Source organism: Aptenodytes patagonicus, chromosome 7, assembly GCF_965638725.1.
Source record: "Aptenodytes patagonicus chromosome 7, bAptPat1.pri.cur, whole genome shotgun sequence".
NCBI classification, from domain to species: domain Eukaryota; kingdom Metazoa; phylum Chordata; class Aves; order Sphenisciformes; family Spheniscidae; genus Aptenodytes; species Aptenodytes patagonicus.
In genome coordinates, this window is record NC_134955.1 from 2,697,247 (window position 1) to 2,712,527 (window position 15,281).

At 44.5% G+C, this 15,281-nt stretch overlaps 1 protein-coding gene across 2 annotated transcripts in view; it reads right to left on the bottom strand.

The window, feature by feature from the left end:
- Positions 1-4,975, bottom strand: part of CAPRIN1 (cell cycle associated protein 1) — a 35,848-nt gene extending 30,873 nt beyond the window's left edge. The window contains exons 1-2 of one of the 2 annotated variants that reach the window (XM_076343746.1): positions 4,838-4,975; positions 4,299-4,489 (exon numbers count right to left, since the gene is read on the bottom strand). In XM_076343746.1, the coding sequence (XP_076199861.1) occupies positions 4,299-4,487 (189 nt within the window). In that variant the 5' untranslated portion in view covers positions 4,488-4,489; positions 4,838-4,975. Of the gene's footprint in view, positions 1-4,298; positions 4,603-4,837 lie in introns of those variants that run through there. The other variant, XM_076343747.1, reaches the window with a different exon arrangement.
- Positions 4,976-15,281: the final 10,306 nt, after the last annotated feature.

Here is a 15,281-nt window from a genome sequence, read left to right on the forward strand (position 1 = left end):
CCAAATAATGGTGCAAAAGCACTTAAGAGCGCTGCTACTGATGGACAACTTGAAGCATGGCACTTCCTTGCTATCATTAGCTGCACCTACCAGAATAGAAAACTGATCTCAGCTCTCACTATAGGTTCGTAACCGTTTCCTACGGGAAATCCAACATTTTATTCAACCAAGTCAGATTAACTTGAAATATCCATCTACTGTTCCAGTGAAAATTTTTGTGTAATACTGACAGAGGCACTTTTTTAAATACTCATTTTTCAACCCAGTCAGGATTACACTCATTCAGAAACTCACGAGACAGGCTGATAAAGCAACGACATCTTAAGTTACCACCTACAGCTAAAATGTGCCATCTTTTTAACTGTATACACCAAGCTCAAGTCATGTCAAGTAGTTTAAGCTAACATGCTTACTTTATATTTACAGTTGTCCAAGAATAATCTTTGTGATCACCTGCCCATACCTTAAACCATGTGTTAGCAAATAAGAGATTTTGTCCCTCTTACAGAACATTTGGTTTTAAAAACTGTTTTTACACAGTTCATGCTATATTACACAAGTTGAAAGCAAAAATAACTTCGCTGTTTTCAGTCGTCATTGTATCAAGACATGAGTTTGATCTACATTGAATCAGCTTAATTTGGAAAGGTTTTTCCCTCTAAAAAACAAAAAGCAGAAGGGGCAGGGAGAAGAAGAAAATGCAGGTCCTACTGAAGTATTTTCTCCTAGGGAACATGGAAAGCTAGTAGGATTCTAACGTCAGACACCTAACAAAAACCTAGAGGAGTTCATGCAACTTTTAAATTAACTAAGCTTGTCAACATATATTCAAGTTGCACGTCTGAAGGTCTTGTGTAGAAAATAACCTTCAATTGCCCCCTCCCATGCACACACAAATATCTAGTCATCTAAGAACAGAGGAAGAAAACAGGATAGCATTCCTATCATTTCCAAATATAAAGAGGTGGAGAACAGACATTTTCAGTCCACGTTTTCACATACATTTATGAAAAGCAGCTCAATTTATCCTAGTCCCTTTTAACACAAGCAATACTTTCAAATAATGAGGTCACTCTTAGGAAGAGAAAATGAAAGCATAATGAATAATCTAGTGTTTCTACTTTATACAGAAAGTCAAAATAGTATTGAACTAAGTTAGAAATACTATGATTTGAAATTGTGTACTGTATTTTGATGGTCACATCATTTTACCCTCAGAGTTTAGAAGGAAACATGACACTAAATAACTTACTTCAAAATTTCTGATTTCTTCATAAAGAGTGACCTTTCCTCAACTAAAAGCTGCACATACCATTTAAAACCTAAGATGGTACCTCTTACAGAAGAATTATTTTTCATCCTTCAAAAGCATGTGTCTAAGTCAAGTAAATTCTTGTATTCGTTCTCAAATACAAAACTCAAAATCATCTCTACTGGACTTCACTATCAGCTGCTGACAAAGAAAGGATTAAATGTTCAACTAAGCAGAAGTTTTCAGTGAGATTTACTGGATTTTTCACCCGCTCCTGTCTGTGCAGCATCCAGTATGATTTTACTTTCTGGATGGTTAAAAAAATAGTCATCAAAAGATTCAAAATAAAGGAAAATCAATGAATTTGTGTATTTGAGTAAACTTAGCAAGTAATAAAGTAAAAATACTGATACCCACGTGTACAATAAGCTCTGTTTTCAGGACCCTAAGCACACAACGTTCTCTTTATTAAAGAACGTTGATTAACTAAACTGTTGACTCCCCCACCAAGGAGAGGCTCAAGCCTGCAAATTAATAATTCTGCTTTAATACACCAAAAACGGTATCTCATGGCTTTTATAGTGTTTATTACACGAGAGTCCTACTTCAGTAAGTTTCAGAACTTCTTCAGCCCATTAAGACTTACAGAAATCTTTGAACTTTTAATTCATTGGTGTGAGAGCACACCTAGCTTTTCTTTTTCAAGACCCAGTCGTTGCCTTTTCTTTTTTAAGCCCACACTGCCTAGCACCGAGTACCCCAAAAAGAGATGCTGTAAGTGATTGTAATGGAAGATCTTTCAACAGAAGCCATTTCCAGAAAAAAAGGCACTTCATCCCCTGTATTCACTTGCAACTTTTTAGAACTATGGTGTCGTACCGACAGCAGCCACAGATAAACAAAAAAACCCCAAAACCAAACCACTAGGGCCTTCATGAGACCAGCATCACCAATTTTCACTCTCTTCTGCCAGAATAATAGCCTCCCACACATCCTTCTAACTTAAGATACTATGAAAGTTGACCAAAAGTCCATTCAAATAGAATGGAATGGCTAAGTCAAATGTAAATTAGGTGTAAATTATTTAAAAAGTTTTTATTTAAAAACGCTACTAGAAAGGAAAGCTGACCCACATACCACTAAGAGTGTGCTTCTCCTCTTTATCACTTCAAAGTACAGAATAGATCAGGAGAATGTTCACCTGCTAATTTTAGTTTTTAAAATACACATTTTGAACATCATAGAAAAATATTTTTAGACGGTTTTTGTGTATGTTAGATACAACAATCATTTCAAACCATTTTATTTTATTCAAACAACTAGAGACGTACAGAAAGATCTGCATTCTTTCTCGAGTTGAGGACCGATGTTCTTGTGTGCACACACATTCATATGTATTAATGGCAAGTTTAAGACAGACATCTTGTCCTATCTATACATGACAGTATTCAGACAAGGATCAAGAAAAGACCCTCCAATTCTAAAACTTATCTAAAAGCCCCTGGCTCGCTGCTTTTTGCTGTTTCTTTTTTAAAAATCGGGAAAATCCAACACCCATTTTTTTAAGTGGGAAACTACACTTCGCACATGTTTATAGGTAAAGCACAGCTTGTTTCACTTGCAACTCACCTGTACAGACTAATTCACTGCTAGTATTTCCACCTTCTGCAAATATACAATACTAATCTAGACTACTACGATCTAAAGTGCTAGTTAAAAAAAATTGTGCTTATTTACTTCTAAGAGCAATAACAGATTTAGAGCTTCAACGCAGACATAAAATTAATTTCTAGTATTCCCTAATTTTAGCTTAGTAATACAGTGTTTTGAAGCAAGTCTGTAGGCTACACCTATGTTAGTATTTTTCTGACGGACACCTCACACTCTGTAGGTTAGCAAGCCCTCTGAGGCTCATTTAGTCTAGCAACACTGAGCACTGAGAGGGTGTCACATAAACCGTAAATAACCACGACACCCTTTTTTCTCTTCTGTCACAACTCGAACCAAGGACCACGGATTTAGTAGCTGCTATTTCTAAAAATAACTCCTTAAAGGCCACTTCCAGCTGACCTAAGACTCCCAAAGGGGTGAGCTTAAGGCGATGAAAAACGAGAGGTGAAAAATCCCTGGGTGGGGTGGCCGGCGGCCCCCGGCTTTGTGCAGGCTGCTCGCACAATGCAGTTCCGTCGGAAAGGCTGAGGCTGCCTCAGCCGCCGCCATGTTAGCTCCCGCTTCCATGTGCACGGCCTCTGAGGGGAGCCCGGCCCGCCGCAGTCTCTCCCCGCAGCTCGGCTCTCCGGGGCGGGGAGAGGGAGCGCTCCCGCGACGGGAGCGGGGGAAAGGGGGTGGGGGGGGGAGTAAAGCAGGGAAATCGGGGGCCGTTCCCCGCGGCGAGCCGAGAGCGGGGCTGGGCAAGGCTCCGCCGAGGGAAACAAAAGGCGGAAGGGAGGGGGAAGGGAGCCGCGCCGCCGAGGGGGGCTCGCCGGGAGCGAGGAGGGGGCCGCGGCCCGCGGGGCTGGAGGGGGGGCGGCAGCCACGTCCCCTCCGGCCGCTGCCGCACCGGGGGGGGGGGGGGGGGGGGCGGGGAACGAGCCCGGCTGGCTCCTGGGGGCCGTACGGGGCCGCGGGAGAGGGCGCCCGACAGAAGGAGCCGGGGGACCCCCGAAAGGGGAAGGGGAAAGGCCAGGAGAGAGGCGCTCGCCCTTCTGGAACCTTCCAGCGGGCGGCCCCTGGGGGCGACGCCGGGAACAACCCGCGCAGGCCGCAGGGTCCCTGGCCCAGGGACGAGGAGGGCACGGCTGAGGGGACCGGCCGCCGCCTCGCCGGCACAAGGAAGAGGAAAGAAAATAGGGTGGGACGGTTCAACGTCCCTTCAGACGGCCCGAGGCCGGGGGCAAGGCTCCCCAGAAAGCGCAGGCCTCCGGGGGTGAGGGGAGGGGGCGAGAAGGGTGGGCGACCGAGGGGCCCGGGGCCCACCCTCCGAGCCGGGGGGGGGGAGGGCGGGCGGTCAGCCCGCGGCCGCCGTCCGAGGGGGACGGGAGAGCACCTTTTTCTTCTCCAGGTTGCGCAGCTTTTTGTCGATCACTCCCAGGATCTGCTTCATGGCCTCGGTTTGCACCGAGGTGATGCTGCCGCCCGATGCCTGCGGGGCGGCCGCCGCTGCCGGGGCAGCCTCACCGCCCGGGCCCGCCTTCCCGCTGCTGCTCGCCATAGTGCTGTTGGTAGCCGAGGGCATCTCTGTGTGAGAGAAAGAGAGAGAGAGAGAGAGAGGAGAGAGCGAGCGAGGGCGCTTTACGGGGGAACGGGCCGCCGGAGGGGACACGCGGGAGGGCGGGCGCGCACACGGCCGCTTCCCCACGCCCAGGGCGCGCGCGCGCCGGCAGGTGCGGCCCGCGCGCGCGCGCCCACCCACCCTCCAGCGAACTGACGCGCGCGGGCGCGCGCGCAGGGCGGTCACGTGACCGGGCAGCCTCGCGCCGCCGGCGGCCCTCAGGGGGGCCGCGGTCATTTCCCGAGCTCGGCCCTTCCTTCCCCCCCCCCACCCCCCCGACGCCGGTGTCCGGAGGGCCTCGCCACCCTCCTCACCGTGCGCGCCAGCGGCCCGGGGGAGCGGGGGGACTCGGTGCACTGCGCTCTCGCTCTAGGAACGGCCGCCTCAGCCCACTCCGGCCCCGCCGCCCCGCGCTGCTCCTGCTACCTCCGCACCGCGCTACTGGGGGAGAGAGCGAGGGCGCGCGCGCCAGCGCGTAAGGCAAGGCGGCCCGGGAGCGAGCGGCGCGGGGTCCTCGCCGCTCGCGAGTGCCCGCGGAGAACGCCTGAGCCCGCCCGCCGGCGCGCTGCGGCGCCGGCCCTGCCCAGGCGGAGGAGGCGCTTCCCAGCAGCGGCGCCGTCCGTCGGCTCCTCTCTGGCGGGTCTTTCAGGCGCGCGGCGGGCGCCTAAGCGCCAGACACAATAGCCAGGCGGGGCAGCTTGCCACAGGCCCCCGCCCGCCCGCCGCCGGTGGCGGCGGCGTCGCGTCCCCGCCGGGCCCCACCGTGGGGAGGGTGGGGCCGGCCCTCCCCACCACCCCCGGGCGGCACTGGGGCTGTGCCGCCCGTGAAACAGCCGGCGGCCTTGGGCTGGTTGCGGCCGCCCCTGAGGAGCGGGGCGCTGCCGGGCCCTGCCTCGCTGAGGCGGTGGGTCTGAGGTGGCGGGGGGGGTCTCCCCTCAGCGGAGCCCGTCGCACCGCTCCCGCCTTCCCGGGGGCGAGGCCGTTCCCGGCATAAGCGTGACTCCAACACGTTTTCTGCCTATTCATGCCTTTAAGGCACGTCCCTAAAACTGTGGGAGGGTTCCAGAGAGGTGGCGTGCCACAGGTGTAATTGGGCCTTAATTTCAGTCACTGGAAACAGTTGCCTCATTTGTGTGTAATACTGGGATTTGCGTTGGAGATACCAGCATCTCTCTGCAAATACGATCCCCGAATGCTACATAACATACTTCATTTTAGTTTCACACTTTTCTGTGACCTGAAGCTGCACCATGTCTAGCTGGCGCTTGCTGAACATTCACTTCTCTGCTGACAATAATTATTCAATATTAATTTAAAGACATTGTACTGAAATAGCCTCGTGTTTTCTGTGAAGTAAAGGAAATTTTTCAATGAATACTATGCTGCCTTAGTGAGGTACAGCTTGAAAATGAAATGCTGCTGCCTTCAGCGGGCTGGGGAGCTAAATAACATTGGAAAGGTTTTAGTATTTATTCAGCCAGTTGTCTCTCTGGAATTAATGGATGGAAGACTTTGGGAATATAAGGCCCTGAAAATTCAATTCCCAGTAATTGCAGATTTGACATGGAATTTTGGTTGTAATGCCAGTTTAAGATTGCATTTGTACCATTGTTTTTTAAAGCTGAAATTTTCTTTGATCTGTTTAGTCATGGATCCACACAATCAATTGCATTGACACAAGAAAGAGCGCTGTGTCTTGAACAACTGGGCCAACCTAATGGTTCTCCACCACCAAGAGAGAGAGGTCTCATTACCCTTCCTCACCAAATCCCTGCAGACAATCACGCGGTCCTTGCCCTTGTTTCCATTCTGATTCTTGCTTCTCGTGAGTTAATTCAAGTGGATAATCCAGCAAGAAACTGTTTTCTTTGACCTAATGCTGTAGTAGTTCATTTTGAACGGTCAGATTTTTTTCCTCCATTCCATCTGTAAATATTGCTTCTTATGCTTCTACTTTTCATGTATGCGTGCGTGTTCCGTAGCAGCTCAATGCTTTGGCATTTTATATTAGATTATTTGCTTTCCAAATCATCTCTTTTTGCATAACAGGTTGTAAGACAAGTGTAATAAATCACCCAACTCAACCCAATTATTTCAGTTGAATAAATGAATATAAAAGAAATATCTTTGAACATTGAAAGTCCATTTCTTTTCACTATTCACCGAGAAGATTTTTTTAATACCATTATGTTTACAATATTTAATTTTTATGCATTTACTTCTCCAAGCCCCTTACATAGGGGTTGAAATCAACTTTTTCCCAAGTCAAATGCAGTTTCTTCATGAACATGTGAAGCACATTGAGGCTTTTTGACCACAAAATACAATGTTTTAAAATAATATGGAATTGTTTCATCCAATCCTATTCATTTCTCCTTTTTCTTACGTTGCCATTGCAATTCTGCACAAGCTCTGGGCACTCAACAGCTTAGGCAAGTTTTTCAGCCAAGTCATGGGATCCTAATGTAGTTTGTACTCAAAACCTGTTTTGCTGAAGAACTGAAAAACATCTTCAATAGAAGAAAAATCGGAGCTGATGGGAGAATTGGTGACAATAAATTAAGAATACATCTTGGACCAGAATAAAGCCCTGATCTTGTCCACCAACATGAGATATTTACTCTTCATGGGAGAGCGTAACACAAAATAGCGAATGTTCATGGTCTCACAAAAAAAAAAAAAAAGTTACTGCTCCCGAGAGCGGTTATTACATGAGATTACATGAGCGATAATTACATGACAATTACTGCATCAAGGCTCTTTATAATTACACTGGATGCCTTTCTGGTTAGCCGAAGATGGAATTGAGACTACTGCTAAGTTTACATGCTAAAGCATAAGTAACTATAAGCAAAGCGTTAAGTACTTACCTTACAGAGGGACTGCAAAAGGAGGACTTTCATATTATACTTAAAAAAAAGAGATTTGTAAATTTAGCATGGGATAAGCCTTACTAAATTCATTTAGCAGATCCTTACTATAACACAGCAACTTTGTACCAAAAATATCTGTCACTGTTGTATCATAGCATAATTCACCGTCAGTACTGCGCTGCAATCGCTCTGCGGAGCGGTCCGTCTCCAGACCCTTCAGCAGTCTCTCGGAGCAGCCTGGGAACAGCTGAAGTACGCGTGGATCCCTAGTCTGCATCAACTTAAGTAAAACTTCCGTACTTCCAAAATTCACTCGAAAATCACTTTCACACGAACCGTACTGCATAGTCAATCTCAGCTCTTAAAGTTAATACTTAACGTGCCTGTAATTTTAGGCAGGTCATGCTGTCATATATTCATCTACCTCTTTCGTACCATTCCTCAAAAAACAGTGACCACAAATTCGTCGTACTTCTGTGCCAACAATATTGATCATCCACGCCTGACAGAGAAAACCCTACGTAAGAATTCCCCACCATCAAAGAAGTGTCGAGACCTCATCCTCTTTACTTTAAGGAAGTGTTGAACCACTTCTGATCTGTGAGTAAGCTTTATCCTGTCAAATTCCAGCATGACAAACTTGTAATTAGCATGTGGGTCTCAACCTTTACATTTCTTAGAGATAAGTACCCCCTTACTTACCACGTGTGGTATGATCTCCCTGTAAATCTGTATTTGGGTCTCCTCGCCTTTGACTTCTTCGATGTTAGCTAGCTGGGTGAAATCGCACTTCAGCATAACTATGGTGCAGATCAAATCATTTTATTTGTAGGGAGCTGGCTTTGTATTTCATGTTTGTGAGCTGTGAGTGAAGATCAGCTCTGGAGTTGCTGATTTTGGAGTCACATTTGTTTAGTCACTATAGAAAGGCAAGAGAGGAGAGAACGTCCCCCCAGCATATGTAGCACTTCCACAAACGTGAACCTTTAGACCACAAAATTGCTCAAGATGAGGGAGACCTCCACTGCCCGACAGACAGATCCAGATTTAGGAGACACTTAGCTTTGCTGTTCATGTTCCAGGGAAACATCTCCCATGCTAGATCTCTCCGGGTTCTCATTCATCATTATTTTACGTCAGCTGTAACTGGAAAGTCTGAATACACCTTTTCTGTCTGTTTCTATCTAAACCCACAGGCTGGCTAACTTTCATGATAAAATTAAACCCAGACAAAATAAACCTCTCTTTGAATAAGGATTGAAAGCTCAGTGTATGTTTTTGTCTGCATAAAATTTTTGTACCACAAATGTTAAACATTGTTGTTAGCAGCAAGAGCAATAAAAAATTCAAAAGATATTTGGGTTCAAAGGAGATTGAATGATGTCTAATGGTATGTTCAGTCAAAACTAGCATAATTCCAATCCAATACAGCAAAAATTGATTAAATGCCACTAAATGATAGATTTCCCTACATAGCCATTGACGGGAAATCATTACAAAATGTGTCTCTGTTTCTACAGGTGTCACACAGTTCTTTGGCCCTTTCATGAAGCAATTGTTTACAAAAGTCTTCAGCTTACGGAAGTAAATAACCGGGCTGGGACAGTACTTTGCTACATGAACTGTATGCAAAGTAGGTCAAGCATTCATTTTAATGTACAAAGTCCTGACATGGGAAGGGAGTAGGTTGGTCATACATACCAAAGAAGAAGTCTCAACACGGAAAAGCAGCTCAGAACCGCTCAGGGCTTTGTATTTGCCTGAATTAGCTAATTTGAATGGGCCCAGCTTACCACGCTATCCAGACTGTTCTATGCCTGTCCTGCCTCTAATTTACCTTTTCAGTCATCTTTTTGTATTTGTAAATCATATCAAGTAATTCTGTATTTAGTTCCTTACTGTTAAGGAAAATACTGGGTAGTGTTATGTCAAATGCTGCAGCTCCAACCAAAACATCTTCCTAAACAGCAATTTTCTATTCAGTTTTTGCATTTTTTTTGCAGCTGTCAGCCACTTCACTGTATCACACCAGTTTAAATGAGAGTATCACAAGGCTGTAAGTCAAACTTTAGGCTTATCACGGTCTAAGTATCTTAGACCTCTACTTCTGGAGAACATCTAGAGCGGTTGTCATCCAAAACTTGTAATCACCTCAAAAAAAAATCCTTTTTGTTTCAAAAAGCTATTCTCTATAACTGCAGAGATAAAGTGGCGCTTACTGGAAGGATATTCAATCCAGTGCTGAAAGGTATCATAAAAATCAATAGTTGGAGGGCAAAGATACTGTCAGGGAGCAGCAAGGGCCAGCTCCTCCCTGAGGGAGGCCGAATTTTACTGTAGATGGAATGGGTAACGTGGGGCTTGTGATGGGTCCAATACCAACTTTTTCTCTTTATTTCTATGAATCTGTGAATGGAGGAGTCCAAATAGTTCTTCATAGTCGAATCGCCAGATCCAGCTACTGCCTGCCCACTTAGCCCCCAGTAAATTTGTGCCTAAGCTCTTCATCTCTTCAGCTGATTTGGTCATGCATCGTCATCAACGTTTCTTCTAATGATATTAATAACGTATTCATGGTCACGACACATAGTTTCCAAGTGAGCCTGAAGATTGCTAATCAAACCTCATGCTCTCCAACTGGCATGTCAAAATCTTCCTGCGTATCACATACATAAGAAAGGTAAAGGAGGAGTAAATTTGAAAGTAACTTGAAGGTGAAGGACGACTGGTTATTTTAAGGAATCCATAATGCTGATATAGGACAGGCTGGACTCAGGATGCAGTTTAGTCCCAGGATGGACTGCTAATGTCAGCCTCCCAGGCAGGTTATTTTAATGCTTCATGATGCTTACTGACAGAAAATTGTCTTTGCATGTAATCTGAATCTCTGTTACTCCAGTGTTGGTGCTGCTACTTCTCATCCCAAATATCCTGGACACAAATACTACATTTTTTTCCTTTCTCTTTGAAGCTGTCTTTCGAACACAGTACGGTAACACAGTCGTCTTTCTTCACAGTGTTCTTTGCTAGGTCAGGCAACCCCAGTTCTTTCAACCTTTCCATAGAGTTGACGTTTATTAGACCTCTGACTATTCGTGATGTTTTCCTCAATGCTATCTCCAATTGGTCTGTATGTACCCTCAACTGCAGTGCTTAAACCAGGATACCTTACTTCAGCCAAGTCCTTATTAATGATGAGATCATGATACAGTTACGTTATGTGTCTCACAGGATACATGCGCCTAGATACGATGTTTGCTTTCTCTGCAACAAAATCACACCGTACACTGAGGTTCACCTGGTAATTCATTATCACCTCCAGATCTTTTTCTGCAGAAATACTGCCTAACACATTATCCCCCAGCATGAGTTTATAAAGTTGCTTATTGCTGCCTAAGTGGACTTGTCCACATTGAGTTTCATCTCTTTTTTTGACCATTTCACATTTTGTCTCCAAAGTATTTGACTTTTTTATCCCACAGCTTTCAGACCCTCTGTTCTACCGTCTGGGTCATAGTGAAAATATTAATTAGTGTGGACACATGAACAAATTCCAGTGATACCTTGCTTCATATCTCCTTTCATTTTGACAGGGAATCGCTGGCAATTATTCTTTAAGTAGACTAGCTTTGCACCCACTTTACAGTAGTTTCATTTAGGTCATGTTTTCTTAGCTTGCTTATGAGTTGTGTGAGAAAGTATTAGAAGCCTTATTAAAGTCAGAATATGTCATCTGCTCCTCCTCTGTCCATGCGATATTCTTCGTGGAAGCAAATTAAATAGTTTGACACAGTTTGGTTTTGACAAATTTTATGTTGGCTTACTCGTCTCCTTTATTTCCCAATCACTTAGGATGTTTCATGAAGAAAGGTAGAGTATCTCTAACTTAATTTAGAAAGGCCTAGTATACAGCTCAGTTTGCAAGTGGCTAGATCAATTTGTTGCTTTCATTTTGTTTCCCGGCTGAAAAACTCTTATTATGAGCTTTCAAATGGCAGAGTTTCTCCCAATGTGAAAACAGAAAATAGTGCTGATGTGTAAATCCCTGTGCGCTGGGATGAGAAGATGCCTCTTTCCGGTCTGGCTCTTGTGTACTTGTTTATACTGACCTGCTTATCTCGGGCTTTATCATATCATTTACACTTCTTAACCTAATGTCTGTTTTCCAGTACAGCACAGTCAGAAAGGAACAGGAAATAATTAAAACCCCTTATACAATATATTCTTACGTGGAAAATAAAAGTATGCTTAGTAAGCATGACTAAAAGAACTGGAAGCTGCTGTAAACAACAGTATTTGAAACCTCTGCACTTAACAAAGGAGGATACAGGTTGTACATTACAATTCCACAGTCTTTAAATCCTATTAATGTAACCATGAAGTAAAAGAAAAGAAATTCACAGAATGTTTTATGATTCTTTTTATATCATATTTAAGCACAAATGTCCTATCTTTCGAAGATTCTGAGGGGCTACAGTTCTCAAGCAAGTCAGGTATATTTTAAGGTTCACAATATATTGACCATATTTAAATACTTTTCTGTCTGTCTATCTATGTATCTATCTACTGTGGTAGTGTCTACCTATCTGTCTGTTTAGACGATAAAGTAATAATATAAATGATGTTTCCTCACAGTGAACAGAATTGCATCTCACAATGAATACTTGCATGAAAAGAATGCAGAAAGCCTTTATCCCTGTAGATATAAAATATCTCCAGTCCAGAGGAGAGCAAGGATGGGTTGATAATTCTCACGCTACAGTCAGTATTTGAGGCTCAGCTGGGCTATTTTGAGGAAGACTAATCACAGACCTTATGCTAAAGGTCTATCTGAAGAAAAATTAATGGTTGCATTACAAGAAGGACGTCGAGGTGCTGGAGCGTGTCCAGAGAAGGGCAACGAGGCTGGTGAAGGGTCTGGAGAACAAGTCTGATGAGGAGCAGCTGAGGGAACTGGGGTTGTTTAGCCTGGAGAAAAGGAGGCTGAGAGGAGACCTCATCGCTCTCTACAACTACCTGAAAGGAGGTTGTAGCGAGGTGGGGGTCGGTCTCTTCTCCCAAGTAACAAGCGATAGGACGAGAGGAAACGGCCTCAAGTTGCGCCAGGGGAGGTTTAGATTGGACGTGAGGAAAAATTTCTTTACTGAAAGAGTGGTTAAACATTGGGACAGGCTGCCCAGGGAAGTGGTTGAGTCCCCATCCCTGGAAGTATTTAAAAGACGAGTAGATGAGGCACTTAGGGACATGGTTTAGTGGGTGGTGGTGTTGGGTCGACGGTTGGACTCGATGATCTTAGAGGTCTTTTCCAACCTCAATGATTCTATGATTCTATGATTAAACAAGTATTTCCGAACACGCTGGTGTTACAGCTACCTTTCAAAGGCGTGTTGTCTTTAGGAGTGCCCACTGGCACCATAGCCCTTTCTCTTCTTGACTGCTCAGCACTCTCGGAGGCATACATAAGTATGTTCCTCAAGGCCGTATACATCCCAGGGAAGCTGAACAATTCTTCCACTAACAAATTGCAAATGAACCTGCTCAAAAAAGCCCCAAACAAACAAAAAACCCAAAACAAAACAAAAAAACCCCAAGCCATAAAAATCATGTAAAAACAGGTAAAGAGATCACCTACATAAATTCAGATTTATTCCTAATTTTTGCCTGTGCTTCAATATTTTTGTTTTCAAGCCACTGAGCCTCAACTATGTTGTAGAAGGCCCCTGCTCAGCTTTGTCCCCTGCTGATCATGGCTGGACCCCCTGGCCGGACCCTGACTTGTCCCCTCACCTTCTCTGATGGCCTCTCAATGGAAGCCATCACTGTCACCAACCCGTCCCCACGTGGGTACTTCAGGATTGCACTCTGGTCAATGGGGTCACTGCCCGTATGCTGTCCTTGCGCTTGGCTCCTGGCTCTCCTTCCTTCATGGAGCGGTCCCCGATAGCCTTCACGTGACTATAGGCAGTCACTTTTGGCATGATGTCTTTTGCAGTCATGAAATTAAGTTCAAGGACTCTTCAAGTCCAAACTCTTCAAGTCCACTGGGCAATTCTATTCCCCAGCACCCCAGCGATGAACGGGTTATAAATGTCTTTGAAGAGCAATAGAGCTATTCACCAGGCAGCTACCCGAGTCATAAACACACGGCACAAGACCCTACTGCAGCTGAGGAAATACGAAATTTGGGAACAGCTTTCCCTGAGGAGGCTGTAGCACGCCTAGTTTATCTGAGGACCAACACAAGATTTCAGGTTTTAAAAAAAGTATTTTTGATTCACTGACATTAGTAACTAACATATTGTAATAATAACGTGTTACACTGAGAATTGCAACGACAAAACAATTATCTAATTAGAAAGTAAAATTAATTACATCATGTTGTAATTACTTAATAACCGAGAAATTGTCATCAGGATGAAGGCTGGGAAATGTCATGAAAAATTATCAGGGAGTGCAATTTGCTGGTTAACAGAAAGTTTTCCTTGCAAACATGAAGTTTGGAAGCAGGCTTACATCAGCTCCTCACAGGCCCACTACCGACTTTCGTTTTGCGTCACCACGTCCGTAACAGACTCCATTTGGGGACAGGAGGCCTTGTTGGACCTGAAGAGCTGAAGGCAAGAGCCGCGACCTGCGGCTGGCAGCAGTAAGTAGGATGGGTGCTGGAGAGGGAGAAAGCCCCGGTCCAACAGCGAGCTGGAGGAAGCCAGAAGTGGAAGATGAGATTGGAGAAAGAGGAGCGCTGAATTCCGGTTATTTTGGGACTACAGATTCCTGCCAGGAAGTCAGCAAAGGCCGATGTAATTTAGAGCAACGCCGGGCGTGCTTGGTGCTGTGGCAGGAGCTAGTTTGGTCCAGAACTCAAGAGCCTGCAAAAGTGCCATTATTTGGCAGATTACGGCTCACGCCGCAAGAGATGTGTAGCACTGGTTGCAATGAAGGAATACCGCATCAAAATCTAAATCTGCCAAATGTGTGATTTGGCATAAGTATTGGGGATACAAGACTTACCAAGGACTTCATATGACCCAAGATTTTTGTGTAGGATTGTTACTGGCGCAACTTTCCGAGTTGCTTCAGACTACTTGAAAAGCAGTCTGATGTTTAAACTGATAATGATGATGATTAAGGTAGCAACTGTGACGAGAAAGGCAGACAAACAAGAAGACACAGTCTTTAAATAAACAGAGTAGACCAAAAAATGAAAACATTCAAATAACATGTGTCTGTGAACCAGTGTGTTTGTTTTTGCAAGACAGGTTGCAATTAACATTTGAAAAGGTATGTAAATAATGTTTCATGCAAATATTCCCTTGGACACAGGCTTGTGATCTATTAATTATTCAAAAACAACGCAAGCATTTTGTCATTACTGTCTGTGGCATGTTCTTTGCTTTAGTCTGTCCTTTGGTCTTGGAGCTGCCAGATTTCCATAACTGGGTGACCTAGTTCTTTCTCAACTTTGCTTTCTGCTGTGAAATGAAAAATTAGCATTTTCTGTGACATATATTCAAGGGCTTCTATGGGGAGCTTGAATGGCTACTCTAGAAAGTAAGGAACCCTGAAATGTGTGGGAAAATACGCAGGGAGGAATGAATTCGTATTTGTGGATAACATGAATTTTCAGTGACCGCTGACCTTTGCAAACACAGTCTAGGATGAAAATTGTTAGTTGGCCAAAGAAAAAGAAAAATGTTACTTGACGCACAGGAACGATATTGGACTCACTCTTTGTACTTTGCGTAGTGAAAAACACTACTCTAGTGCCTAATAATAAATTATAATAAAATATTATAATAATTATAACAATAATTATAACCATAATTTAAAAACCTTTTAAACTCGGAGATACATGAGTCATTGTGAGTGATTTATTAATTAAAAT